A 26,678-nucleotide genomic window follows, 5' to 3' on the forward strand; every position below is an offset into this window, starting at 1 on the left:
AGAAAACTTCATTTTTCTTTAAGTGGGATATTTAATTACAATTTTTTATTAAGCAGATAAAAATAACAGGTTTCATGGTGGCATTTTTGCTTTTGTAGGGTATTTATCTCTCTACATCATTCTTATTCACCCTGCGTCTCCTCTTCTCCTCCACTGTCCCCTTCCTTCCCACAAGTGGTCCCTCCTGCTGTTTTTAAGCCAAACATAGTTCTTCATCCTCTCTTATCCCCACCCCTACCCACTACAGCCCCTCCTCCCTTCTCACAGGCCAGTTTCTACCTTCGGAGCCCTACATATAAAGATCGTCCTTCTAGAGTTTTCCTGGTGAAGAAACTCATTTTTGTATTTTATGTGGGAATTACAGCCATGTGCCACGCAGTGACAGCTTCATGAAACGATGGATCACAGACTTGACTTTCAGAACCCACAAATGCGGTCATCTCAGTCTGAGTAAAAACATTTGGCTGTTCTCACACAATGGGGTCAACTGATGACACACTTCTCAGAGCGCGTTCCCTTGTTAAATAATGCATATTAGTGGACAAATGAGTGCCACCTTAGAAACACGCTAACTAAAAGGTATCTTCTGCCTTTTAGATACCCTAACAGTAGAACTAGCTAAATCAAACATACAACTGTCCTCCCACCGCAGCAAACCAAACCAAACTGGACCAAGCGGTGTCTGATACAGGGCAGACTGGGGTTTCCATTCACACTGCCCTGCTAGAAGATGTGGGCGAGGTGCTGTGGCGTCTATCACCAACGGCATCCAGAATAGTCTTTCTCAAATTGGCAGGAAAGCGCCCGAACTGAGTTGCTTCAGTTTTGATTTGTACGTCTGTCTGGTTTCCTTACAGTGGCTATAAACATGAAGGAGGGCTGGAGGTAGGTAGAGCCATGGTGGAGCATTGCCCAGCAAGCTCAAAGCCCTGGGTTTCCCCCCAGAACTGAAATAAGTAAGAAAAATAAATCCTGGATGGGTGATGAGCGATTCTCAAACTCCACTCAGAGCAAGAGGCCTGCAAAAAGAGGCCTGCAAAAAGAGAGCTGTGGCCACATTATCTCCAGGGTGAGGCCGTAGGCCAACCACTAAGAGGAAGTGTGTGTGTGTGGGGGAGGCACCGCCCTTCCTGGTCCTAATGCTGGTACTGCAGACACCACATGGGGCTAGTCATCAAGCAGCAGAAACTTACACATGCCAGGGCAATAAATCAGAATGGATAATTCTGGAAGCTGAAGAAAGCAGTTAATACTCTTTTTTCCTGGTGCCTTCTTCAAATGTCAATTAAATGCTATGAGGCTAAGCTCACTGTTTACTTGGGTTGGAAGTCTTATACTTAAGTTCCTTATCTATTATACATACTGGGAAAATCCTCTCCCATCCTAACCACACACACAGTGAGGTCTACGCCACTTACCATAGGTGATTTATAGTATCTGTGTAGTATATTTATGAAGTCTGTAATAGTGAGCATCCCTGGAACAAAGAATCACAGGTTAAAATGAAACTAAGTGACCAAGAAACTAAGTGAGACATCTCAGTGGTTAGAGCATTTGCCACGTAAGTGAGAACAGGAGTCTGCATCCTCAGAATCATCGGTCAGTGTGGTGGCCCACTTGTAATTCCAGCCTTAGAAGGTGGAGGCAGGGGATCTCAGAGCTGGCTGGTGAGACTAGGCATACTGGCAAGCTCTGGGTTTGCTTGAGAGACCCTGCTTCAAAGAATAAAGTAGACAAATGATGGAGGATGATTCTTGACATCAATCTCGGGCCTCTCATGCATGCCAAAAAGACACAGAGAAGGAAAGGTTTTAGTGGCAAGTGAATCTGCAATGTTTACTAGAAAGTCTTGCAAAACACAACCCAAGATCTCAGGCTTCATCTCGTGTAGTAAAGAAAGAACATGTATTTCCTACACTAGCCTAGAAATGCAAACTGAAGCCTGATGGACAGAGAACGCACCAACACTCATAAAATACCACCAAGAATTGTAGCTGCATGTGACTAGTTTTAAATGCTTCAGCAGAGATGCAGAAATTCCCTAAGTGCTATGCTGGTGGGCCTTCTGGGGCACCTGGACCGTGTCCTGAGACGCATTCTGAACACAATGGCTTTAGCAGAGTCACCACCACTCACTGCAGGCCTACTACGTGCTGGAAACTACAACAGTGAGGATGACAAAAAGGAATGTTTTCCACAAGAACAATTAGAGGTGCCGGGAGGTGGTGGTGGTGGTGGTGGTGGTGGTGGTGGTGGTGGTGGTGGTGGTGGTGGTGGTGGTGGTGGTGGTGGTGCACGCCTTAATCTCAGCACTCAGGGCCCAGAGGCAGGTGGATCTCTGAGTTCTGGTCTACAAAGTGAATTCCAGGACAGCCAGAGCTGTTACACAGAGAAACCTTGTCTCGAAAAACAGAAACAAAAAAGAACATCATAGTCCAGAGGAAGCGCAGACTGAAGGGGTTACTTTCAGAATAGTGTCTAGAGGGACAACATTGTCTGGCTGTTCTGACTGGGGTCAGATGTGACAGTGTTTACACAGTTGGGAGGCACACGCCCTTTCCCTTTCAGTGCTACGGTCACACCCAGGGCCTTGCACAACATAGGCAGTCCTGGTAACACTGAACGACGCCCCTAGCTCTTAGCTATTCCAGACAAGGTCTTGCTCAGGCTGGAACTTGTAATCCTCCTGCCTCTGCACCCCATGTGCTGGGTTTATAGGCATGTATCACCATATCCAGGGCTTTAGCAGACACTGATTATATTCATATGATGCTTGCTGTCATCTACACAGTGATGAACAGTGATTGAACAGAGCCAGCACAGACCAGAGCAAGGGCCCTCAGCTCATCTGACCACATCTGGTCATTCTGCTCCCTAAGCTGATAGACAAAACCTCCTTCAGAGTGTTCAGAAATTGCAAAATTAAAAGAACAACCGCCCCCCCCCCCCAAAAAAAAACCCTCAAACACCAGAAAAGCAAAAAAGACTGCAATAAGGTCAATTGTCCTAAATTCACTAGTGGTCTGGTCTGGTTCAGTATGCAAAAGCCAGAATGTTCTTCAATTTGGAAAATGTCTATCAGGCTGAAGCAACAGGGATGGAATGTGGAGCACTCTGCAGGGATTGGGGTCCCTTCCCGGACAGCCTTCCCCAGCTCGGCCACTCACCGACAAAGCTCTGCTTTTTACTTTCCCACAGAGGCGCTGCGCGGACTCCGTTGGCTACTAAGGCAAAGAAGGCCTTTTTAACCTGAGAGAAACCAGAAACAAAACATCCTTTTAAAGTCTCCATTTCAGGAGGGAAATACTCTCAACTAAGGTTTCAACCAAATCTTACCAGTAACTATCGACGTAAGTGTGATAGGCTACAAATGACACTTGTTAGCAAAACGGTTTTGTGTAGCCTAGCAAAAGGTATTTAGACGTGTCCAGCCTGTTGACACTGTGACACGACACTGTCACCTTTGCAGAGCTCTCACTCCAGCAGTGCTGCAGCTGTTTGTTGCTTACTCTTTTGGCTCTTTGGGGGGCCCACCACCCGGCTCCCAGATAAGTCACAGAGGCTTATTCTTACTCACGAATGCCCGGTCTTAGCTTGGCTTGTTTCTAACCATCTTTTCACAACTTCAAATGATCCCATCTATCTTTTGCCTCTGGGCTTTTACCTTTCTCTATTTCTGTATATCTTTTACTTCTTATTCTGTGTCTGGCCGGGTGGCTGGCCCCTTCTTTTCTTGCTCCGTGATCCTCTCTTCCCAGATTCCTCCTCCTATTTATTCTCTCTGCCCGGCAGCTCCACCCATCCTTTCTCCTGCCTTGCTATTGGCTGTTTGGCTCTCTATTAGACCAATCAGGTGTTTTAGACAGGCAAAGTAACACAGCTTCACAGAGTTAAACAAATGTAACATAAAAAGAGACACATTTTTGTATCATTAAACAAATCTTCCCCAGCATAAACAAATGTAACACATCTTTAATATTCTACAACACAATGCAAATCAAATCACAAAAAACTCCACAAAACCTTCATATTTTCCTTTTGCATGTATGTATATGTGTGTATGTAGGTGTGCATGAGTGTGGGCACACGTGTGGAGGTCAGAAGACAAACTTCATGTATTGGTGTTGGCCCTTGCCTTTCACTTTGGTTCAGGACAGGGTGTCTTCTCTGCCACTGGCTGCTGAACGCACCAGGCTAGCTGACTGACGGCAGGTTTCCAGAGCCTCCGGTCTGAACCTCCCTTCACACTATAGGAGCAGCAGGTTTCAGACATGCACTACCAAGGCCAGCCTTTTATATGGGTCCTGGGGATTTGAACTCAGGTCCTCACACTTGTAGCAAATGCTTTGAGCACCAAGCCATCTCCATAGACCTCATAAGATTTTTAAGTAAGTTTACAATTTTGTGTTCAGCTGCATTCAGAGCACTCTGGTTGCACATGGCTTATGGGCTACAGGCTGGCCACACCTGGTGAAAGGAGTGGGGGTTATTTTTTTGAAACTGAAAGACAACTTCAAATTTTTTTTCTTTGCTGTAACTAAATATTCTTGCATACACAGATTTTCTGTAATTAAAATTATACAAAATAATTAAATAACAGCTTAATTTCTCCCACATGTGATTGATAATTTATCTCAGTTATACTGAATTATTTGAAATGATAATTGGTCATTATATTAAAAATCACAACAAACAACGTGTTTCCCCATCCCCCTGAAGATGAGAAAGGCATTCAGCAATAAGTGCATTTCCCGGCACTAGATGGCACGGGCTCTGGGGCCGGGAAGGCGCAGGCGCTGCTCGGCATGTTAACACACGGCACTTTGTTCGGCTCTAACACACATCCTTAGGGACACTGTAAGGTGTCACACTCGATTTATTAGGAGTCACAAGCTCAGGGCTGAAAATAACCCTCTAAACAGCATATGCAAACAAGGAAAACATCCTATGATCATTAATAATCAAGGAATGCAAATCAAACACCAAAACACTGCTCAGAGTTGCTGCTGTGGTGTGGACCCTAGAGTGGTCCCCAAACGCCTGCGTGGAAGGAAGTTAGGCCACTGGGGGTGTGGCCCTGAAGGACATGGGGACCCTATGCCTCTTCTTTTTTTTTTTTTTTTTTGAGATAGGCTCTCCCTGTACAGCCTAAGTTAGTCTGGAACTTGTGTCCATCCCCTCCGGAGCTTCTGGGTTTTAGGATTCCAGGTAGTCCGCCACTCCTGGCCCTTCTCTTTCCCTTCTGTCTCTCTGCTTCCCACCACCATGGGGTGAACAAGCCTTCTCTGTCACCTGCTCTCACCATGATGTACCAAGCTGCCATAGTCCCAACCTAACCAGAAAAAGTGACAGTGGGTGGCAACCTGGGGAACTGCCATAACCAAGCTCTTCCCTTTGAAGGTGTTTATCTGGGGTATTCTGTCTCAGTTATACAAAGATATGCTTTTTTGTTGTTTGTTTTGTTTTTGTTTTTCGAGACGGGGTTTCTCTGCATAGTTATGGTGCCTGTCCTGGATCTCACTCTGTAGCCCAGGCTGGCCTCGAACTCACAGAGATCCGCCTACCTCTGCCTCCCGAGTGCTGGGATTAAAGGCGTGCGCCACCACCACCACCACCCAGCTCAAACATATGCTTTTACGTCTTACCTAATATGAGAATTATTTTAATTTTTTACTACCTTCATTTATTGTGTGTGTATGGGGACAGATCACGCATGCCACAGAGCACATGTGGAAGTCAGAGGACAATTGTGGCAGTCAGCTCTCTCCTACATGTGGGTCCTGAGGACTGAAGTCTGGTTATTGGGCTTGGTGGCAAGTATCTTTCCCAGTGAGAACCTTGCTGGCCCATCAGCACTATTTTAAGTAATGCGTTCGTGCTAGACAGTCTTATGTCAATTTGACACAAGCTAAAAAATCATCTGACAGAGGAGAACCTCAAGAGAATGCCTCCCTAAGAACAGGCTGGAGGCAAGCCTGGAGGGAATTTTCTTAATCAGTGACTAATGTGGAGGGCCCCGCCCATTGTGAGTGGTGCCATCCCTGAGCAGGTGGTCCTGGGTTCTACAGGAAAGCATGCGGAGCAAGCCAGTAAGCAGCACCCCTCCATGGTCTCTGCATCAGCTCCTGCCTCCAGGTTCCTGCCCTGTGTGAGTTCCTGATCTCACTGCTTTCAGTGATGAACTGTTTATATGAAACAGTAATAGAAATAAACCCCTTCCTCTTCAAGTTGCTTTTGGTCATGTTTCATCACAGCTTATATCAAGAATCACAAAACCGGGCTGGAGAGATGGCTCAGAGGTTAAGAGCACCGATTGCTCTTCCAGAGGTCCTAAGTTCAATTCCCAGCAACCACATGGTGGCTCATAACCATCTGTAATGAAATCTGGCACTCCCTCCTGTATACATAATAAATAAATAAATCTTTAAAAAAAAAAAAGAATCACAAAACCACTCCTACCTATTTGTACTATAGCTTGTTTCTACTGGATTATATTGGTGAGTGGGATTTCTTGAATCAAAGATGTTCAATGTGGTTACTATGTTTGACATTAAAAACTGGAAAAACCTTCACCCAGCAGAAGAAAATTATGGAAGTGGGTGCTTAATTTAAAAAAAAAAAAGATTAAAAAAATACTTTATGTATACAGTGTTTTGCCTGCATGTACGCATGTGCAGGGCCCACGAGGTCAGAAGGGTGTTGGCTCTCCAGGAACTGGAATTGCAGGTGGTTGTGAGCTGCCACGTGGGCACGGGGAACCGAACCTGGATCCTCTGCACCAGCAACAAGTGCACTTAACCATTGAGCCAGCTCCGCGAGGTTTAATGTCAATATTTACATATTTTGACTCCTCAAAAGCATGAAGAAATTCTTGCTTTCTCACGATGACTTTGCTGATCAATCTGCCTAAAACTCCTGCTCCTAAATGCTTCAGTTCCAAGTGTCCCCAGGCCCTGAAATTAGTCACGGAAGAGGAAACTGAAGAGCACCAGTTCAGTTTGTTTGTTTTAAAGACAAGGTTTTGTAGTCCTGGTTCATCTCAAACTTCTGATCCTCCTGCCTCGATCTGGCAAGTGCTGGGATCACAGGCATGCACAGACCACACTGGGCTCAGGCACTGCTTTTGTGTGTGCGCACGTGTGTGTGTGTGTGTGTGTGTGTGTGTGTGTGTGTGTGTGTGTGTGTGTGCCATGAATTCGCAAGAGGCTCCGTTCACGCTGCTGGTTTCCTTCCCTCATATCAGATCTGTTTTCCTCAGGGCCTCTGACATCACAGAGGGCCCGGTAATCTCTACCATCTCTTACTGTATCAGGATGTGATAGGTCTGGACAGGAGTCAGACTCAGTTCTGTTCAGAGACAACATTTCATCATCTCTAAGTGATCTTCCTCTGTCGCTATATCACCCTTCCTAGCTCCTGACCATTGTCCCTGACGACGAAAGCAGCACAGGCTGAGGAGGAAGGTTCCAGCCACACCAGGGCCCTCATCGTGAGCAAGGGGACCAGTTCTTCTTTTCTTCTTGCCTTGAGAATCTTCAGCATCCTATTTCCCTTGTGCATCATAATTTTCATCTCAAAATTATACTGTGCATCCCTCTTCTGGTTATATCCTATTTCACTTCGGATGACGTGTGTGTGTGTGTGTGTGTGTGTGTGTGTGTGTGTGTGTGTGTGTGTGTGTGTTTAGCTCCCCCTCCTCCCCTTTTCTGAGATGGTCTTGCTATGTAGAGCAGGCTGGACTGAACTTGCAGCAACTCTCCTGCCTCTGTCTCCTGAGTGCTGGGACTATAGGTTTGACCACCACATTCCAGAATCTTGGCCTTTCTCCCAGCCTCTCAGGGCTGGCTTGCCACTGTCTAAGAATCATCTTTCTTTGCTAGAAACCCCGTGACAGACTTCCATGGGTGAACGTGACACAGGCCTCACTCTTCTCAAGATGATCCCAGTCAGTCTTGTCACCTTCTTGCTGGAGACAGGTTTCCCCGTGCCCCACAGCAGGAAACAGCTTACACACAGAACGAACTGTAACATCTTGCTATCGTACATCTGCAGAGACGTGGGAAGAATGTGTGAGAACAGGCCAGAAAGCAATTTAACACTCGGCCAGCGGAACGGAGCGCTACAGGTGGGCTCATTTAATGCTTTGCCTGTGCAGCTAGGAGAGGGTCTGGCTGCTCAATGGGAGCCTAAGTTCAGGGCATGTTAAGGCCTTGTTAAGTGAGGTTGGGATGCCGTTACTCCTACAGGATAATGAAGACAGGAACACTGGCATGTTCAGCGCCCGAGGACACTCTCTTTGAGCTGTAGAAGAATGCACGTGCTGTAACTGGGGGCAGTGCTGTACCACTACGCAGACAGCACCTGGAGCGGCCTTGCTGGTTTCTGTGGGAACGGTATTCCCGGGCGGCAGAGGGCCAGTGCAGGAGTCAAGCCAAGGCAGGTGCAGGTACGTATCAAGGGCAACCAGGAAGGTGTGGGAATCAGAGCGATCTGCCTCCATAGGGATCTCTGGTGGCAGCTAACCGATTCGTGTCCCCAGGAATGAAACTGACCCAACCTTCTCATTTTATTTTAGCTACTTAACAAGAACTCTAGTGGCCAAAAGCCTGACTTGAGTCATCAGCAATGAGGATTCTGTTCTCTGTTTCCGGTCTGGGCCAGGTCCCTCATAGCACTGGGTTGTGGCCACACCATTTTTCACATACAGAGTTCCCTGCCTGGTGCCCTTCCCATGGGACTTGCAAACAGGGACATGAGGAACTGGACGTTGTCGGTTCTGACCACAAAATGCCACTCCAGTCCTCTAGTTAGGGTGGGGGCTCTGGGTATCAGATAACAGGTAGTGTGGCCGCTAGAGCTTGGGTCACCAAAAGCACAGTCGGGCGCCAGGCTCGGGCTGTGGCGGTCTCCTCTCTTCCTGAGTGTGTGTCTTCCTAACTAACATCATGCAGACGCTCTCCAGAGGCTTGAGGACTTCAGTCGAATAGGAAGCTTCTGGAACTTCTGGCTACTGGGTTAGCAAATCACATGAGGAGAGCCTCCCTGGGGACGTGCAAAGGTTGATGCTCCTTTGGAAGGAGACTACCTGCCACCACAGGACTCTGAGTGGATCTTCTGGAGGCTGCAGGTAGACATGTACGTGTGCTACTAGGACACTTGCACTGAGGGGCTCCAAAAGCAATTTTCACTGGGATTTCATCCTGTGACGCAAGGCCAGCTGCTCTTCCGCTGTGCCTATGACACAGCAAGGCCAGTGCTTAGAACATCGCACAATACTTCCATCAGTAAGAAATCACACACACACACACACACACACACACACACACACACACACACACACCAAAAAAACCCACACCAGAAAAACATCCTGACGCAGCCATGCCTTCCTCTAAGACAATTCTTTCCATTTGGGAAATCATTCCTGGCTCATTGCTGGACCCTGACAGAGACTCCACAACTAACCCCGCATGCGGCCCGACCTCAGCAGCCCCCAGCCCCCCAGCTAGCAGCTGCTGTGCACAGTGGCACTAATCACACTGTTGGGTGGAGACGGTGCTTGCCTTCCCTGAGGTGACCCCGGTGTCTGCAGCCCCTTCCTCTGCCTGGAGCTGGGCAGGTGGTGACGGCTGGCCTGCGGATATGCTTCCCGGCGGCCCTGGGCAGCACGACGGTCCACTCCAGGGTGTGACGGTGATGATACCCGAGTGGGCACTGTCCCACACCGTATTTGATTTCCGCTTCCTCAGGCCTGAGAGGTGGAAAGGGGAGACTCGGGGCCTTCAGTTCACGACAGTATTAAACTCGGGGGGCTTTGTAGGTGGTTGGGTGGGTCTTGAGAGACCCAAGCGGGAAAGCCTTAAGCAGGAATGTCTTCCTCCTTTGTTTCAGGGTGACGCAGCACCCCAGTTCCACTCTGCTCTTGTCTGTCAGGGCTATCCTCTGGCCCTGGAGCATCTCCCTTCTAGTCTCCTTGGACATGGCTGACTTTGGTTTACCAGATCCATCAGTCTCTGAGTACTGTGGCTATTACACATGCTGTTCTCTATCTCCTTTTGAAAACAGAAGAAAACATATTTTTTCAACAAACTTTTTCCTTCCTCCTTTCTCCTCTGTTGTGGAATAATCTTTTTATACACTGTGAAGAATGTGTCACTCTGATTGGTTTAATAAAAAGCTGAACAGCCAATAGCTAAGGCAGGATTTCTGGGCAGAGAGGACGCTGGGAAGAAGGTGGTGAAGACACCAGAAGACACAGAGCAAGCAGGATGGGCAGGATGAAGATGAGGCAATGAAGCCATGAGGCAGAGAATAAATGAATAGAAATGGGTTAAGTTGTAAGAGGTAGTTAGAAACGAGCCTAAGCTAAGGCCGAGCTTTCATAGTTAATGTAAGTCTGTTTTTTTTTTTTTTGTTTTTTTTTTTTTTGTGAGCTGGTGGCCCCAAAAAAAGCCTGACTACACTCTTCTCAAGTAGCCCAGGCTAGCCTCTAACTTACCATGTAGCTGAGGATGACCTTGAACTCTTGATCCCCCTGTCTCTATCTCCCAAGTGCTGGGATTACAGGCATGTACTACTCTGCCTCGCTCTTTCTTTCTTCTTAATGGCCACATTACAGTCTTCTGTGTGTGCATTTTAGAAGTCATTCACTCAACAGACTCTGGGAACGGGCATTCAGGTTGTCCTGACGCTCTGGCCCTGGCCTGTTCTCTTAGCTCTCGGGGTATGTCAAGGACCACTGCTGTATTTAGTCTTCATCAAGAACTTCACACACACCTTTCCCTTCGCTCTAACCACCACTACCATGCTCTGTCTCCTTGTTCATAAATTCCAGCTCCCTCCAAGCTTGGAGACTCACAGGGTGAATGACTTCTGGGACGGGATATACACATGGCTTTGGTTAACTGCAGAAATGATATTTACTGGATTACTGACCTTGGGCATCCAGAAAGCATTACATTTTTCACGTATGACTCATCCTGGCTAAATTCTTAATTCCAGAGAGTGTCAACCCCAGGGCACAATAAAATCTAGGTAAACAGCAGATTGGTACTTGTGGCTGCTTACGTAAGAGTGAAGGGCCAAGAGCTGCTGCTTCTGAAAGAGAGCGTGGGGGAAGCAGGGGTGAGGGTATAATGGCTGGGCCAGCAGTTTGTTTGGAGACTCGGAATGTCGTCATCATCATCATCTTCTTCTTCTCTTCTTCTTCCTTCTTCCTTCCTTCCTTCCTCCTCCTTTTCTTTTTTTTTTCGAGACAGGGTTTCTCTGTGTAGCTTTGGTGCCTGTCCTGGAACTTGCTTTGAAGACCAGGCTGGCCTTGAACAAACAGAGACCTGCCTGCCTCTGCCTCCAGAGTGCTGGGATTAAAAGCGTGCGCCACCACCCTGCAGAATGTCTAGTTATTTAAATACTGAAACTTGCAGCACTAGCTGTAGAGACGTTTCTTAGAATGACTTCAAGGCCCACCTTCCCTACTGTGATCATGTGTTTGCTTCTGTTCAATGACGAAGAATCAGAGAATCTTAGGGGCTTAAAAGGAACCCTGAAGGTTACCCGGTTCAATGAGAACCTGCCAGCTCACAGGTCTTAAAGCCCATTTACAAAACCAATTGTATTTCCATAAATTAAAAAAGTTAAAAATGCAATTAAGCAAAAACAAAAACCATTTCTGTCTTCCTGTTGGTCCCGTGTGGCGGGGGCAGAAGGCAGGAGGAAGGACTCCCCGGAGGAACGGCTCCCAGGGCCTGGGGTTTCCTCTACAGTATAACGTGTGCGAACAAACAGTGGTGGGAGGTGAAAGGCAGCCGGGCAAAGCCGGAGGAGCCTGGGAGGTCTCTCTCAGGTCGGTGGTGGATGCAGACAGAACACAAGAGGCTGGGATCAGCTCTTCCGGGAGCTCAAGGTTCCATTGGGTCTCTGGCTGAGGCTGCCCTCAACAGGCCGTTGTTGAAATCACATTCTTGCTGGCTTCCGGGGTCCTGTCTCTTTTGCCATATCTTTGGGGTTTTTCCTGGGAGCACATCTGTCACAAGCAACTTGCCCACAAGTTCTTGGCTCAGTATCTACTTCTTAGAAAACAAGTGAAGAGCCGGACGGTGGTGGCGCACGCCTTTAATCCCAGCACTCGGGAGGCAGAGGCAGGCGGATCTCTGTGAGTTCGAGGCCAGCCTGGTCTCCAAAGCGAGTTCCAGGAAAGGCGCAAAGCTACACAGAGAAACCCTGTCGCGAAAAACAAAAAAACAAAAGTAAAAAAAAAAAAAATAAGAAAACAAGCGAAGACAATCTTACGTGATGTGATGTGTCTGTGTGCATGCACATGTGTGCATATATGTACTATACATATATACATCTTATATACTGGATGTAACTTGATTATTACACTGAACGTATAAATATAGAACATATATTTAGAACATATAAATTAGAACTTTCACATGTAATTATAAGTCATATTGATAAAAAAAAATAAGCTCCAATAAATACAATTTTAATAGCAAAATACTCAGGTTCAAATTTCCTGCTGGGATAGACCAATAAAGTTCTCTTTCAAGAAACTATCCACCTTGACATCTTTTCTATTAATAATTATAAGTTTACTTAACACGCAAGAAAGACAACAGAGCAGCAGCAGGGAAGGAGAGGTTGGCACACACAGGCTTAGGCGCCAACCCACAGCTCCGTTCAAATTCTACACCTTACCACACTAGCTGGGGGATAAAAAGTCTGTGGATCAAACTCCCATTTCTGTTAAGCTGTAATTCAATTTCTGTATCAGTCCAATGAGTGTAGCAATAGCATGTTCCTTATGAGGTTACCATGGGGATACAGACAAAACCTCAGCCCAAGGTTTGATTTGTGGAAAGACTCAGCAAAGACCTGCTGCCGTTGCTGGACTGAATCCACGCAAGCAGCTGTCCCAATAAGCCATCAGAAGATCAGGGAAGCCAGATGTACTCACTTGCAATGTAGTGTCGAAGACAACAAGCTTTGAACTGGTTGGAACGATGTCATAACACTTATGTGACCTCATGAATCGCATATAAACGCCACTTTCTGAGTCTTCTGCTAAAAAGAAAAAGCAATGGGTTAGTTATGAACAAATCCCCTTTCAGTCGACAGAGAATGTGTACGCGGGAGACCACTGCTAATACTTGATGAGAAGAGGGTATCCACTCTTGCTAATTCTACTCAGGAGAATTCTGGAAGTTCTGGTTGGCATAATAGGACAAGATACGGGGAAAGTCTACAGACCGAAAAGAAATCCCCCAAGCGATTTGCATATGATATGATTTTTTACTTAGGAAAAAGTAAAGAACCTAGTTGGAAAAGTCCCATATCTAAAAGAAACTAGTGGGGGCGGTGGTGGCGCACACCTTTGATCCCAGCACTTGGGAGGCAGAAGCAGGCGGATCTCTGTGAGTTCGAGGCCAGCCTGGGCTACCAAGTGAGTTCCAGGAAAAGGCACAAAGCTATACAGAGAAACCCTCTCTCGAAAAAAGAAACTAGTGTAGCAAAGCCACAGTGAAAGCACCGTTCCCAGGTCTTCACCTGCTCAGATAAGCTGGCTGAGTGTAAGCCGTCTGGCAAGCCAGCCAGCCAGCTCCTGCTCCACGGCTCCAGCTGGGCTTCTTTGGGGTGTGGAGTGAGTTTCCTGGACAGAGCGAATGTCTGGAATGGCAAGCAGGCTTGCCTTCAGGCTCCGAGCAGTTAAGAGCACTTGTTGCTCTTGCAGAGGACCTGGGTTTGGTTCCTGGCGCCCACATGGTGGCTCACAGCTGTCAGTTCCAGGAGCTCTGACACCCTTGCTTGGCCTCTGCAGGCACTGCAGCACCCATGGAGTGTGCGTACATAAGTGCAGGTAAAACGCCCAGACACACAAAATAAACTAAAGCCATCCAATTAAATCACCCCGCAAAGTAGCGCGTCTCCTAGGCAGTTCCTAATCCTCTGATTTGGCTGGTTCCCACGCCCCCTTTCCCATCACTGCCCCTTACTGCCTCCAGTGAGCAGGCAGGGCCCAGTGTGGCTGTAGAGACACATGACAAGGCGAGGTCTCATCCTCTTTCCTCAGAGCTAATGTGACCACCCATAAGGCCACACAGTGGGCGCTCTATCCCCACCTTGCCTCTGAGCCGGGCAGACAGGAAGTCTCAATGGCTTCTTCCTCTGAAAGCACTGGTCTGTTTTTCTCATCAACTTTCACTTTCTATCTTGTTAACACTGTACATTCTAAACTCCATTTTCCCTCCTGGGCCATTTCTTTGAGTGATCAGACTCTTACTCAAGTAATTAATTAATGAACTCAGTTTACAAACACCTACCGCATATGGCTCAGCGTAGGTTCTTCCCAAAGCTGACTCTAAGACTCAGGGGTAAGTGAGACAGGGAAGGGGAAAAGAAAAACCCTCGAAATAAGGCTGCACCTAGCAGCAGGTTACGGTTCAACACAACTGGAGGCGAACATGTGAGGGAGGAGCTGAGTGCAGATCTGACTTCCTGCAGGAGACAGCACCCCTGCCTGCCTCAGGGGGCAAGGGTTGTTCCTGGGGCATTACTTGTAGTTTTTTTCTGCCCCGAAGCATGGGGTTCGCCACCCCCGTCTGCCCCCCACAGCTCCCAGTGTTCCAGGGGCTGAGGCTGAGGCCCTCCACGTGGAACCATGCAGGGACTGTGTCGGCTGTCCTCACACTGTCAAAGACACCACCAAGGACAAGGTGTGGGCTTATGAGGGCTCAGAACTGGTGACGGCTGAGTGCATGGGTAAGTGAGTCAGGCTGCTGCTATCTTTTCTTGGAATATTTATCTCCCACAACCCTGGGGTCCCGCCCAGGAAGAACAGCAACACTGTAGTGCTAGGACAGAAGCCGGGAAGGTTCTGTGTAGGGGGCCATGCGAGGGGACCAACAGGCGGCATTGGAACTCATGGAACACGGCTGGGTGGTTGGCGAAGCCATGCCTGAGTGAGCACCGGAGAGGTAAAGCCCCGGATGTGTCCTGAGGACCCCATGCTGTTACCGAGCATAGCTCTGTTGCCTTCGTGGTCATCACATCCCTCCTCATCTGTGGATTGAATGAAAACTCTCAGGGGGTCTCTAGTCCCTCACCCGGCAGTGTTACTGGTACTTATAAACAGTGACTGACTTTTTCCAAGCATTGCTGCTGGAGCAGATTAATTAATTCAACCACCACCCTTAGAAAGAATTTGACATGTAGAATTGTTAGTTAAGGTTAAGACATTTTTGTTAATGGCTTTGAGGTAGAAAATCTTGGGGAACAATTTAAAGTTTAGAAAGGCACACTTGCAATGGTTGGGTGAGGGACTTGTTGAGATAAAGAAGTAAGAACAAAGACAACCCAGTTATTATTAGGTGATGTGCTTTTCTTGCTATAGATGGGTTGGTGATCAAAAGTGATGATTAATTCTTTATACCCATTTTTGCCCTCAGCTTCCTGATATAAAAAATGGATGATGAGTGGGTATGCACCCTGAGGATTTAAAGTTGAGTTGACTGATTGTTTTTCATATATAAAAGTTTAGATTTGTGACTCTTTTTAAGATTTTTTTATAAGATTACCTTTTCTAATAAATAATAAAGTGACTTTTCGTAAGCGAAAAATGCAGCCTTCCAGTAAAGAACTGGCTGAAAAAATATTTTGCTTGCTTACACTCTGTTAATCTATAACAAGTTCCTTGGACATGAATGTTTGTGGGTTCTTGGGAATAATCTGTTTTCATCTATAATACAAAAAATGTTAATCATGTAAGGGATATGGAAAACGTTTTTTTTACTTGTATTCATTGTAATCATTTACTTAAAAAATAGATTATAACCACATTGTAATTTTCATATTGTTTGAAAGATTTTGCTGGGGCACATAAGCTGTAAGGAAAAAAATTAAGAACACACAGAAGAGATACACCTGGATAGAGGTAAGAAAAGAAATAAAGAGCTAAGAAAGATGACAGAGACCCTGAAAGCGTGTGTGTGCATGTGCATGTGCGTGTGTGTTTGTGCGTGCATGTGCGTGTTTTCCTTTTTCGAAGCCCTTAGAGAGCTAAGTTTTGCCCCACTCGCCAGCCCCAGAGAGCTAAGTTTTACTTCCTCAGATAGAAAAGTCAAATGGAGCGACTAGTCCACCAACTCCGGGGCTCCCCCTCAATTCCTGAGCTGCTGAAGGCGTGGTCCTCACAGCAGCAGTTCTGATCCACTTCAGCCATCCCATCACTGTTAGTACCCGGTTTCTTCATAGCCTGTTCTGTGGGCGAGCAGTCTGGTCTAGTACACTTACCCAGCACCCAAGTTACCAGCTGCTTGCTCAATATCTACACTTTCAGAGTTCAGATGAAAGAAATTGAGACAGACACTCGCAACAATAAAATATAACCCCAAAGGACACTTTACAGGACATTTTGTTCATTAGCTAAATCAAGACTTTTGGGTTAGAGTGTAGACGGGCAGTAGAATGTCTGCTTCTCAGGAACAGACCCTGAGTTAGATCACCAGCATCCCCACCAAAGCCAAGCAGACGAGCCAGGCTTCTCAGAAGAACGGTGCATGCTGTACATGCCTGCCTATAACTCTCTGAATATCTAGAATAAAAACATGAAAAAACGATGTAATAGGATTGTTCAAACTTAAATTTTTTAAAATCTCTGAATTTTGTGTTAAACATGTTTTGAGCATAACCATCTTAATTACTCTTGATTAAAAAAAGTTTATGTGTATGTGTATCTCTGTTGAGTGTATGCCACATGTGTGCAGATGTCCATAGAAGCCAGAAGAGGGCATCAGATCTCCTGGAGCTGGATACAGGCAGTTGTGAGCTATCCAATGTGGGCACTAGCAACCGAGCTTGGGGCCTCTGGAAGAGCAGTAAGTGCTCTTAATTGCTGAGCCGTCTCTCCAGCCAGCCCCTCTCCCCCCTTTTATTCTGCGGGGCTCTTACATTCAGAGTAGGTCCATCCTCTTGGTTAATCCTCTCTAGAAATGCCCACAGAGACACACTCAGAGGTGTCCTTAATTCAGGTGCTTCACAGCTAGTGAAGTTGATAATTAATATTAACAATCATAGGGCTCAACAGCCAAGGAGCTTGCCACCAAAGCCCGAGGACCTAAATTTGATGCCTGAAACCCACATAAGGGTGGAAGAAGAGAACCAAGGCCTCAAAGTTGTTCACAACTACACACACACACACACACACACACACACACACACACACACACGGTATGTGCTCTTTGTTCCACCTCATGCACACACAATAAATAAAAACTTAACTAAGATGAACTACCATAAGTCTACCTCTTGTCAACCTGACACATAAACACCCCTCCTAAAACCAAAACATTCTACCACCGACCTCTGAAATTAATTGCTTAAAGCCCAAGGCCAAGTCTCTTCCCAGACTCAAGGCAAACTCAACTATGAGTGCCTGTAAAATTTATAAAACAAGCCAGGCATGGTGTTATGCAGCTATAATCCCAGCACATGGGAGGCAGAGGCAGGAGGGTCTCTGTGAATTCAAGCCTGGTCTACAGAGCGAGTTCCAGGCCAGGCAGGGCTACAAAGCAGCCACATACTCCTTGACTCCACCTTTATGAGAATGTCTCTTCCGAGCAGACCAAAAGTCACTCAAATCTCTGCTTTCGTTTTGCGTAAATTCTGATTATAAATTTGGTTAAAAGCAGTAAGCAGTATTTGTGCCACAGCTAAATACTGTGCTGCCTTGAAATGTCCTCCATCTTTAGAGGCTTCCAGTCTTTAGAGCATAGAAAGGTAGAGACAAGTTCTTTGCTGGAATATAATATGGTCTCAAATCCAATCCTCCTGGCATTCTGGTCTTCTGAGCTCCCAGCAGAATAGCCTGTTAAGCTCCAGAGTTTCACAGCTTACATCCTCAACATTTGCATATTCTCCACATCTCTGTTCCAAAGGCTTGTAAAACAGTATCAAACAGTCAACAACAGCCCAGCTTCTTTTGTGCCGATCGATCTTCAGTTACTTAAAAAAAAAAAAAAAAAAAAGCTTTAAAAATTTATTTATGAGCTGGGCGGTGGTGGCACATGCCTTTGGTCTCAGCACTCGGGAGGAAGAGCCAGGCGGATCTCTGTGAGTTTGAGGCCAGCCTGGTCTACAAAGTGAGATCCAGGACAGGGACCAAAACAACACAGAGAAACCCTGTCTCAAAAAACCAATATATATATATGAATGAGAGAAAGTGTGTGTGTGTGTGTTGTGTGTGTGTGTCTCTGTGTGTGTGTGTGGTGTATGTGTGTCTGTGTGTGTTGTGTGTGTGTGTGTGTGTGTGTGTGTGTGTGTGTGTGTGTGTATGCACAAGGACAGTGTCTTTGGAGGGTAGAAGAGGGTGTTGGATCCACTGGAGCTGGAGTTACAGGTGGCTGTGTATGGCCTTGTGTGAGTGCAGGGAACTGAACCAGGGTCCTCTGGAAGAGCACCCAGAGCTCCTGACTTCTGAGGCGTCTCTCCAGCCTCATGTACACTAGTTACTGCTGTGTCATTCTGGCAAAATACTGAACAGAAATGACTGAAAGGACCAGGGATGTATTCTGGCTCAGCTTTGGAGACCTTGTCCATGGGAGGCTGCCTGTGTGTTCTGTGATGCAGTGTACCTGTGTGAAGTACAGCACTTTAGCTCCCAGCAGCCAGAGAGCGGGCCCATGCTGTGGGCTTTCTTTCCCTCACTCCCTCTGGGCCCCAGCGTAGAGAGCCGTACCAGCCACAATATTCAGGAAGAATCTTTTCTCCTCAGTTAATTCTCTCTGGAAACGACCTCAGACAAACCTGGAGGTGTGCTTTACCAATCTCCTAGGTGCCTCCCAATCTACAGGAGTAGACAGCTGAGACTCATCATCCAGCGGCTCCACAAATAAATAATAAACCAACCTTGACACACGATTATCAGCTTTCACTTATTAGGTATCCTCATTAGCTTTCACTGTCCACTTGACACAGCCTAGAGTCATCTGACAGGAAAGCCTCAATTGAGGAACTGCCTAGCCAGACTGGCGTATAGGCATGCCGGAGAAAGGATAAAGGATGACTTGATTGTTAACGGATGCGGGAGGACCCCGCCCACCGTGGGCAGCACCATCCCTTAGGCCATCTAAGGAATCTGGCTAAGCACGAGCCTGTCGGGTGCCGGTGAGCAGTGTCCCTGCACAGCCTCTGCTTTAGGCTTCTCTCCTGCCTCTCCTCAGTGATGGCTCGTGATCTGGAAGTGCAAGCCAGATAAATCCTTTCCCCTCCATGACGACTTGGTCAAGGTGTTTTTCACAGAAACAGAAAGGGAAGAACAGTCTTTGTTTTTCCCCTCGTGTCCCCAGCTGCAGCAGCCCACAGCCACCATGCCTGCTTGTGTGCCTCCACACCGTGTCGGGGCCCAGCTGCAGCAGCCCATAGCCACCATGCCTGCTTGCGTGCCTCCACACCAGCCACGTACACTCCCCTTCTGTTTGATGACCTTGACACTCCTACGGCGGGCACGGAGACCATCTCGGGGTTCTGATGACTTAACTTCATCAAGGACTCAATAGCTAACATGGCTGACTCTCCAACTTTGTCCCCTGGCTGGGGATGTCTTCCTCTGGGTCCTTATTCCCTTACTGTGCTGTGGTCTCTGTAAGGCGCCCACGCCCGGTCGGTAGCTGCGGAGTTGGGCTCCATCTTCCTCAGGGCAAAGCACCTATGTATTCTGGCCTAGTTCTCCCGGGTTGTAACGGTCACATGCAGGATCACTCAGAGGCCGGGACTAGCCACCCAGGCAACCCACCCTCTGTGGATACACCTGCGTGAACCATGGAGCTCATCTCTGGTCCCACACGGCCCTGAGTCGGCGTTGGCTCTCCCTGCCACGGTCCGCCTCTAGTCACCCTGACTGGGAAATGAGGCCTTATTAGAACTCTGTGCTTCCTGGATCAAAGGCAGGCATGGGGGAGCCAGACTCCCCCTGAAAGGACGTTTGCAGCCTCTAGGTCACAGGGAGCCATGTTCCCCACAGTTAACAACATCTTGTATTAGCAAGGTACGCTTCTTAACATAATGAACCCACAAGGTGCACCGGTTACTAACTAAGATCCCCACACTGCTCAGATTTCCTTAGTTTCCCTCATGTCCTGTTTCTTTCACAAGATCTTACCCAGGATTCCACACTGCACTCAGCCATGTCTCCTTGGGTGCCTCTTGGCTGTGACAGCTTCTGAGGGCCTTTGGAGGCTGCCTCACAACTAGGATTAAGTCTGATGCTTTCCTCACGAGTAGACTGACTTTTGTAGAAGATCTACAATGTTTTTAAAAAATGAAAAAAAATAACTAAATTAAGCAAAATGGTAAATAGGTAGGATCAATGATAAAATGTCCACTGGTTTGGATGGAGGACAGGTTACCATGGATACAGAGAAAAGCTCACAACCACAGAAACACCTGTATGCAAAGTCAGGCAAACCAAGTTTATGCAGATCTCTGATTCTCAGAGGAGCCATGTCCACCATTTGCATTATGGTTAAGTCCAAAATTGCATTGAGGTTGGAGAGAAAATAAGTAATTTGGAGTTAAACAGAAAAAAAAATAAAATAAAATCAGCCCAAACAAAGGACCCACCCATCCAAAGCAGCTTGTTCAGAATGCATCATTAAAATCCCGAGTAGTGGGAAGTTCAGACTCAGGCGAGTGTGCCAGGGTCTCCCCCTGTCTGTAGGACACTACAGCACTCTACTCTCACTTTTGCGTCTTGCACGTCACGCCTAGATGCACTCTGACTGGTCCTTGAAGAACTGGCTCATCAAGGAGAGAGGAGGTCCACTCTCCGAGCTGTGTGCCAGCCCAGTGTCGCTGCTAAAGAGCAGACCAGAGGGCAACAAGCATCCCCACAGTGTGACGTAAGAGAAAAGTCAACAAAACCTGGAGGTGCAACATCTCAGTTTAAATGCAAACCATGGTAAACACCAAATGGGAATGTGTGCAGATGAGCTTTCTCTCTCTAAAACTGGATTTGATGATCTAACACTGTGGACTCAGTGACTTGATGGCCTGTCTATCTAGTGCCATCCAGCCCACTCGGTGGACCCCATTTAATTCAAGTTCCTAGGAGTCTAGCTGGACCCTACCTGTCTGTCTCTACTGTGACACCCTCTGCACACCACCCTACCCAGTCTCATGCTTTGGCGTCATATCAGTGTATCCTCAAAGGAAGCACATGGACTTCGGGAAGCTGTCTTTGGAAAGGTGTTCCCATGGAGTCCCACTGTGTCTGTGCACATACTAGGTGCCCTTCTGTCTGTGATCTACTGCACCCTTTCAGTAGTGGGCTCAACAGCGACACCCTGCTCCCAGAATGCTCACTTAAAATATCTTAGTGCAACTGTTTTACAGCTAGGGCTTTTCAGATGTCAGACCCTTACACAAGACAAGGAGTTTGTGACCAGACCATTCTGGACTTGGGACCATAACATGTCCTCATGAAAGAGAGAAGGTTCCAAAGAGACCCAGGGAGAAACATAAAGACTGTGCTGGACACCAAGGAATCAGCAGAAGCACAGACAGAGAGGGGGTGGGAGATGAGGAAGCAGAGAGAGAGAGAGAGAGAGAGAGAGACAGACAGACAGACAGACAGACAGACAGACAGACAGAAAGGGGTGAGCCTGGGAAAGATTCTCCTCCAGCCTCTAGGGCTGCTGATAACTTTTTATCAGACTGTGACCTTCAAAACTGTGGGAGAATAAATTTCTGCTGCGCACTGCAGATTGGTCGGAGCCTCCAGACACTAATACACCTTCAAAGATCAGCTCGGAGAACACTTCCTCCCGCAACACCTTACAGCTGGACTTAACTGCTGCCGCTCTGACGTGTCCATTAGTGCTTTATGAGCAGTTCCCAGCGGGGGCCCTCACATGCCCGCGGCTTTTATAGGCCTGGCTCTTCCTGAAACTGTAAACTGTCCAGGGCGGCAAGCATGGCTCACTTTTCTTTACATCCGGGCACTCGGCAAGCTTCCATAAATGTCAGACACAAGCCACGGCTGGCTAAATCGTGAGCCACTGAGAAATGCACAGATCAGTCGTGACAGGAGCAAGTGAGAATCTGGGGCCCTGTGCTGATTTTGTCAGGGACAAAAGTGACAACAAGCAGGTGTAAGAGATTACAGGCGAAGGCTCCCAGGGCCCACAAGGGAAGGAGGAGACTCCTGCAAGCTGTCCTGACCTCCGTCCACATGAGCACGGGGACATGAGTGTACCCTGTCCCCAAGGACCGCTGGTGAAGCTAGACATAATGACACGTAAATAAACTTTGTTTATAGTATATGCCTTTATTATGTTATTGGAGAGGGATAACTGGTGTGTGTGTGTGTGTGTGTGTGTGCGTGTGTGTGTGTGTGTGTGTGTGTCAGAAGTAATGACCGTATGGAAATAGTCCATTTGTCTGCCTGCCTGTCTATCTAGGAGGATATGGGGTGTTTTCTCCTATGGCTCTGCTCCCTTTCTTACTGCCCTGACACAGGGTGTGTTACTGAACCCAAAGCTCTCCGTTATAGCTAGGACAGACTGCCTGACAGACAGCTCCTGGGATGGGCCTGTTTCCACCTCCCGACGCTGGGGTTCCAAGCACATGCAGTCATGCCTGGCTTTCTGTGTGGGTACCAGGGATTTGAACTCACGTCCTCCCGTTTGGACAGCAAGCCCTCTTACCTACCAAACCATCTCACCAGCACAATATATATTCTAAAAGTTCTGAATGTAGCCCACTAGACAAGTTCAAGTTCCTTACAGAAGCATAAATTAGTAATAGTTCCCCAAACCACTTCCACAGAGTTTTAATTTAGAAAGAGATTGCAAAAAATGTATACACTGCTTCATTTTTTTTTGGTCTTAATTGTATGAAAATGAAGAGGAGAGTCCCTATACTGTGTTAGTCAAGCAGAGGCAGTAAAAGATGATCAAAACAGCGGACGCCAGAACGAGGGCTAACAGTATAATGGCTTCCTGGTGATCGTTAATCAAAGCTGAACGCAGGCCGGTCGATGAGACGATGACTCAGACACTCAGACACGGACGCTTGTGTGCGGAGATAATGCCTACTGACTAACTCACTGCCGTGATGGATAATTCTGTCAGCTGACAGGACCTAGAATGGCCCCGGAGACAAACCTCTGGGCATGTCCACAGGGATTAGCATGCATTGACCTTCATTTCTGTTTCCTGACCTCAGAGGCAATGTGACCATCCACTTCTCACACCTACTGCCATAATGGACTTCATGGATCCCCTTAAACCACGGACCCAGTACACCTTTCTTCATTTAACTGGCTTCTTGTCTGGCACTTTGTTAAAGCAATGAGAAAAATAACTGATATAGGTACCGGCTGGACAGTACCATCGGCACCGTAGGTCTCAAGCTGGGAGCAGCCAGCCATGAGTGGGGCCGTGGTTTTATAATGCAGAGCCTGTTCTGGCCCTGGCTGCCCAACCCCAAATCCCACCGATTCTTATGGTTCTATCCTAGAACACCTTTTTTTCCCCTTTGGTTTTCTGAGACAAGGTTTCTCTATATAACAGTCCTGGCTGTCCTGGAAGTTACTGTGTAGACCAGGCTGGCCTTGAACTCAGAGAGTTCCACCCGCCTCTGCCTCCCAAGTGCTGGGATCAAAGGTGTGCGCCACCACCGCCCGGCCTGTCCTGGAACTCTTGATTAGTCTAGAAGGAGAGCTGTCCTGTCATTCTTGGGAACGGGCACACATGACAGATGATTGATCTCAAACAAATGGGGGAAAGAAAAGACAGTCTCAGGCCCTAGCTGACCTCCCTCTGTCAGCTTCTCCAGGTCTCTTCAGACACAGACCACCAGAAGGGTGAAATGCCAGGCTGCACAGTTCGCTGTCCAGTCCTGCCTTCCTGGACAGGCTGCCACACCACCTCACCACCGGTGTGAACTCTCCTAGCCTCCCCCTTGGACAAAGTGCCGTGTGGAGGGACTGCTGCTCACAGCCTGTCTGTAGATGCCTTCGTGAGCTGTCACACACGGTTCCTGTTGGTGTTTGGTTTTGCCTTTTAACTCCGTTCTCACACTGTCCAGACACCACCAGGAAGTGATTCCGGACAGTTTTTTTTCTTTTTCAGCACTGGGATAGAACCTAGAGCTTCAAACAAGTGCTCTCCCACTGAGCCATGCCCAGCCCTGACATCCTCCGCTTTTATCCTTAAGACGGAAGGGGGAGCTGAGAAGAGGGTGTCTAGACAGTATCTAGCAGGTGCCCAGAGGGTGGGGACCACACTGGAACAGGATGTGAAGTCAGGATGCTGGGGTGTGGCCAGGGTGAGGATGGAGGGAGGGTGAAATGAGGATCTGGAAGCTCACACCAACAACTTGGTTCCAAGTCTTGAGGATGAGAAAGGGGCCCATATGGATTTCTGCAGCGTCTCCTACAAGAATTTAAATTTGCTGCCAGTCATTACTATTTGAAATGGCAATGAGAAGCATGAAGGTATTTCCATGAATATCAGCACATACCATAATATAAACAGCTAAATACCATAATATACACAACAATCACGATACACAGTAACCAATACTGTGGGCACTTAGCAGAAGCCACTGTTTCCTTTTAGTTCATGACCAGCATTAACCCCTAAGTTCTAAGTCCATACGGAAAGTAAGCTATCACCCAGCTCCACAGATGAAGACACCGAGGCCTGGGGGTTCAAAGAATTTCCTACAGAGTAACATGACACTATTAGTGAGAACCAGTTTCTGACATTCTAGACTGGACCAGGGGATGGCGACTGAGTGTGGGTGGAGTCAATTCAACATTAGATACTCAAAACAGAAAGAGGAATAGAAAAAGTATGTGCCCAGTAGGTCTAGATGTGTAGGGGAAAAGAGAGGAGAAAGGATCTGATGTGGGCCCCATAATTAAGAAGAATAAAGGGGTTCATAGAAGAGCAGGTATCGGTGGGATCATAGAGGAAGCCCATGGCAAAGAGTTCCACATTCCCTCTTCCTCCAAGCCATGGGGGTGGACTTGCCCCCAAGGGGGTGTTGGGTGAAAGCTGAGAGGGTTCTGCTGCAGGGCGGGGCTCGGCTGGAGGCTCCCCTGGTATCTGGTGAGTAGAGGCTGTATGTGCCTACCCCACATGTCATCACACAGCCCCACACGTCATCACACGGCCCCACATGTCAGGAGATGGCCAGCTGAGAGCCCTGCAGTATCCTGTGGCCTTTGCGGCTCTTTATCTGACTACCTCTGGCCCTGCCTCCCCCAGGTGCCTCTACCCCAGGAAGGCATCTGCTCTCAAAGATCCTGTCCGACGGCGGCGGCAGCAGCTGCACTGGCCTCATCTGCGGCTGCCAGCTAGCCTGGGAATGTCATCGAGGCTGGGGAGAGAGCTGCAGGAGCCGAGGCATGCGGGGTGTTGGGCCGACATACAGTAAGGGCAGATCAGGGAGATGATGGCCTGCGCCTCTTACAGACTTTCCTAATGTGCTTAGAGGAAACATGGTGTGTGTGTGTGTGTGTGTGTGTGTGTGTGTGTGTGCCTGCTTGACACAAGCTCAGGTAATCTTAGAAAAGAAAATTCAACTGACAAAATGTCTATTGGATTACTGGATTGGTCTGTAGGGCGTTTTCTTTCTTTCCTTCTTTTCATTTTTTGAGACAGGGTTTCTCTGTGTAACAGCTCTGGCTGTCCTGGAACTCAGAGATCCACCTGCCTCTGCCACCCAAGTGCTGGGATTAAGGGCTTACGCTACCACACTCAGCTGCATTTTCTTTCTTTAAATTTTTTTTTTTTTTTTTTTACTTTTCTCCTTTTTATGTGCACTGGTGTTTTGTCTGCAGGTGTGTCTGTGTGAGATCCCCTGGGACTGGAGTTACAGACAGTTGTGAGCTGCCATGTGGGTGCTGGGAGTTGAGACTGGGTCCTCTGGAAGAGCAGCCCATGCTTTTAACAGCTGAGCCACCTCTCCAGCACCTCACCTCCTCACCCGCCCACCCTCGCCAGCTGCATTTTCTTGATTAATTATTTGATGTGGGGAGAGGTCAGCCCACTGCGGGTGGTGCCACCCCTGGGCAGGCGGTCCTGGGTTGTATAAGAAAGCAAGCTGAGCAAGCCATGATGAGCAAGCCAGTAAGCAGTGTTCTCCCGTGGCCTCTGCTTCAATTCCTGCTTTCAGGTTCCTGAGCTGCATGAGTTCCTGCCTTTGTTTCCCTTGATAATGGACTGTGATACGGAAGTGTAAGCCAAATACAAATAAACCTTTCTCCTCAAGGTGCTTTTGGTCACGGTGTTTATCACAGCAAAAGAATGCAAACTAGGTCACATGAACACAGACAAAGTTAGATATCAATGTAACCTCAGGGCTTAGAAAGTAGCAGAATGAGCCGGGCGGTGGTGGCGCACGCCTTTAATCCCAGCACTCAGGAGGCAGAGCCAGGTGGATCTCTGTGAGTTCAAGGCCAGCCTGGGCTATAGAGTGAGATCCAGGACAGGCGCCAAAACTACACAGAGAAACCCTGTCTCGAAAAAAACGAAGAAAGAGGAGGAGGAGAAAGGAAGGAAGGAAGGAAGGAAGGAAGGAAGGAAGGAAGGAAGGAAGGAAGGAAGGAAGGAAGAAAGAAGCAGAATGAATCCTGTTAGCATTTTATTCTTGTATAAGGTTTTTTTTTGTTTGTT

At 47.6% G+C, this 26,678-nt stretch overlaps 1 protein-coding gene across 18 annotated transcripts in view; it reads right to left on the reverse strand.

Annotated features, from left to right (window-relative positions):
• Positions 1 to 26,678, reverse strand: part of Prkag2 (protein kinase AMP-activated non-catalytic subunit gamma 2) — a 262,801-nt gene that overhangs the window by 16,331 nt on the left and 219,792 nt on the right. For 9 of the 18 annotated variants that reach the window (XM_042273222.2, XM_042273223.2, XM_076565999.1 and 6 more), the window contains 3 exons: positions 12,956 to 13,062; positions 3,168 to 3,249; positions 1,419 to 1,477 (listed from right to left, as the gene is read on the reverse strand). In XM_042273222.2, the coding sequence (XP_042129156.1) occupies positions 1,419 to 1,477; positions 3,168 to 3,249; positions 12,956 to 13,062 (248 nt within the window). The remainder of the gene's footprint in view (positions 1 to 1,418; positions 1,478 to 3,167; positions 3,250 to 12,955; positions 13,063 to 26,678) is intronic. The other 9 variants (XM_042273224.2, XM_042273225.2, XM_076566001.1 and 6 more) reach the window with 1 other exon arrangement.

The sequence above is a fragment of the Peromyscus maniculatus genome, chromosome 3 (assembly GCF_049852395.1).
Source record: "Peromyscus maniculatus bairdii isolate BWxNUB_F1_BW_parent chromosome 3, HU_Pman_BW_mat_3.1, whole genome shotgun sequence".
NCBI lineage: Eukaryota > Metazoa > Chordata > Mammalia > Rodentia > Cricetidae > Peromyscus > Peromyscus maniculatus.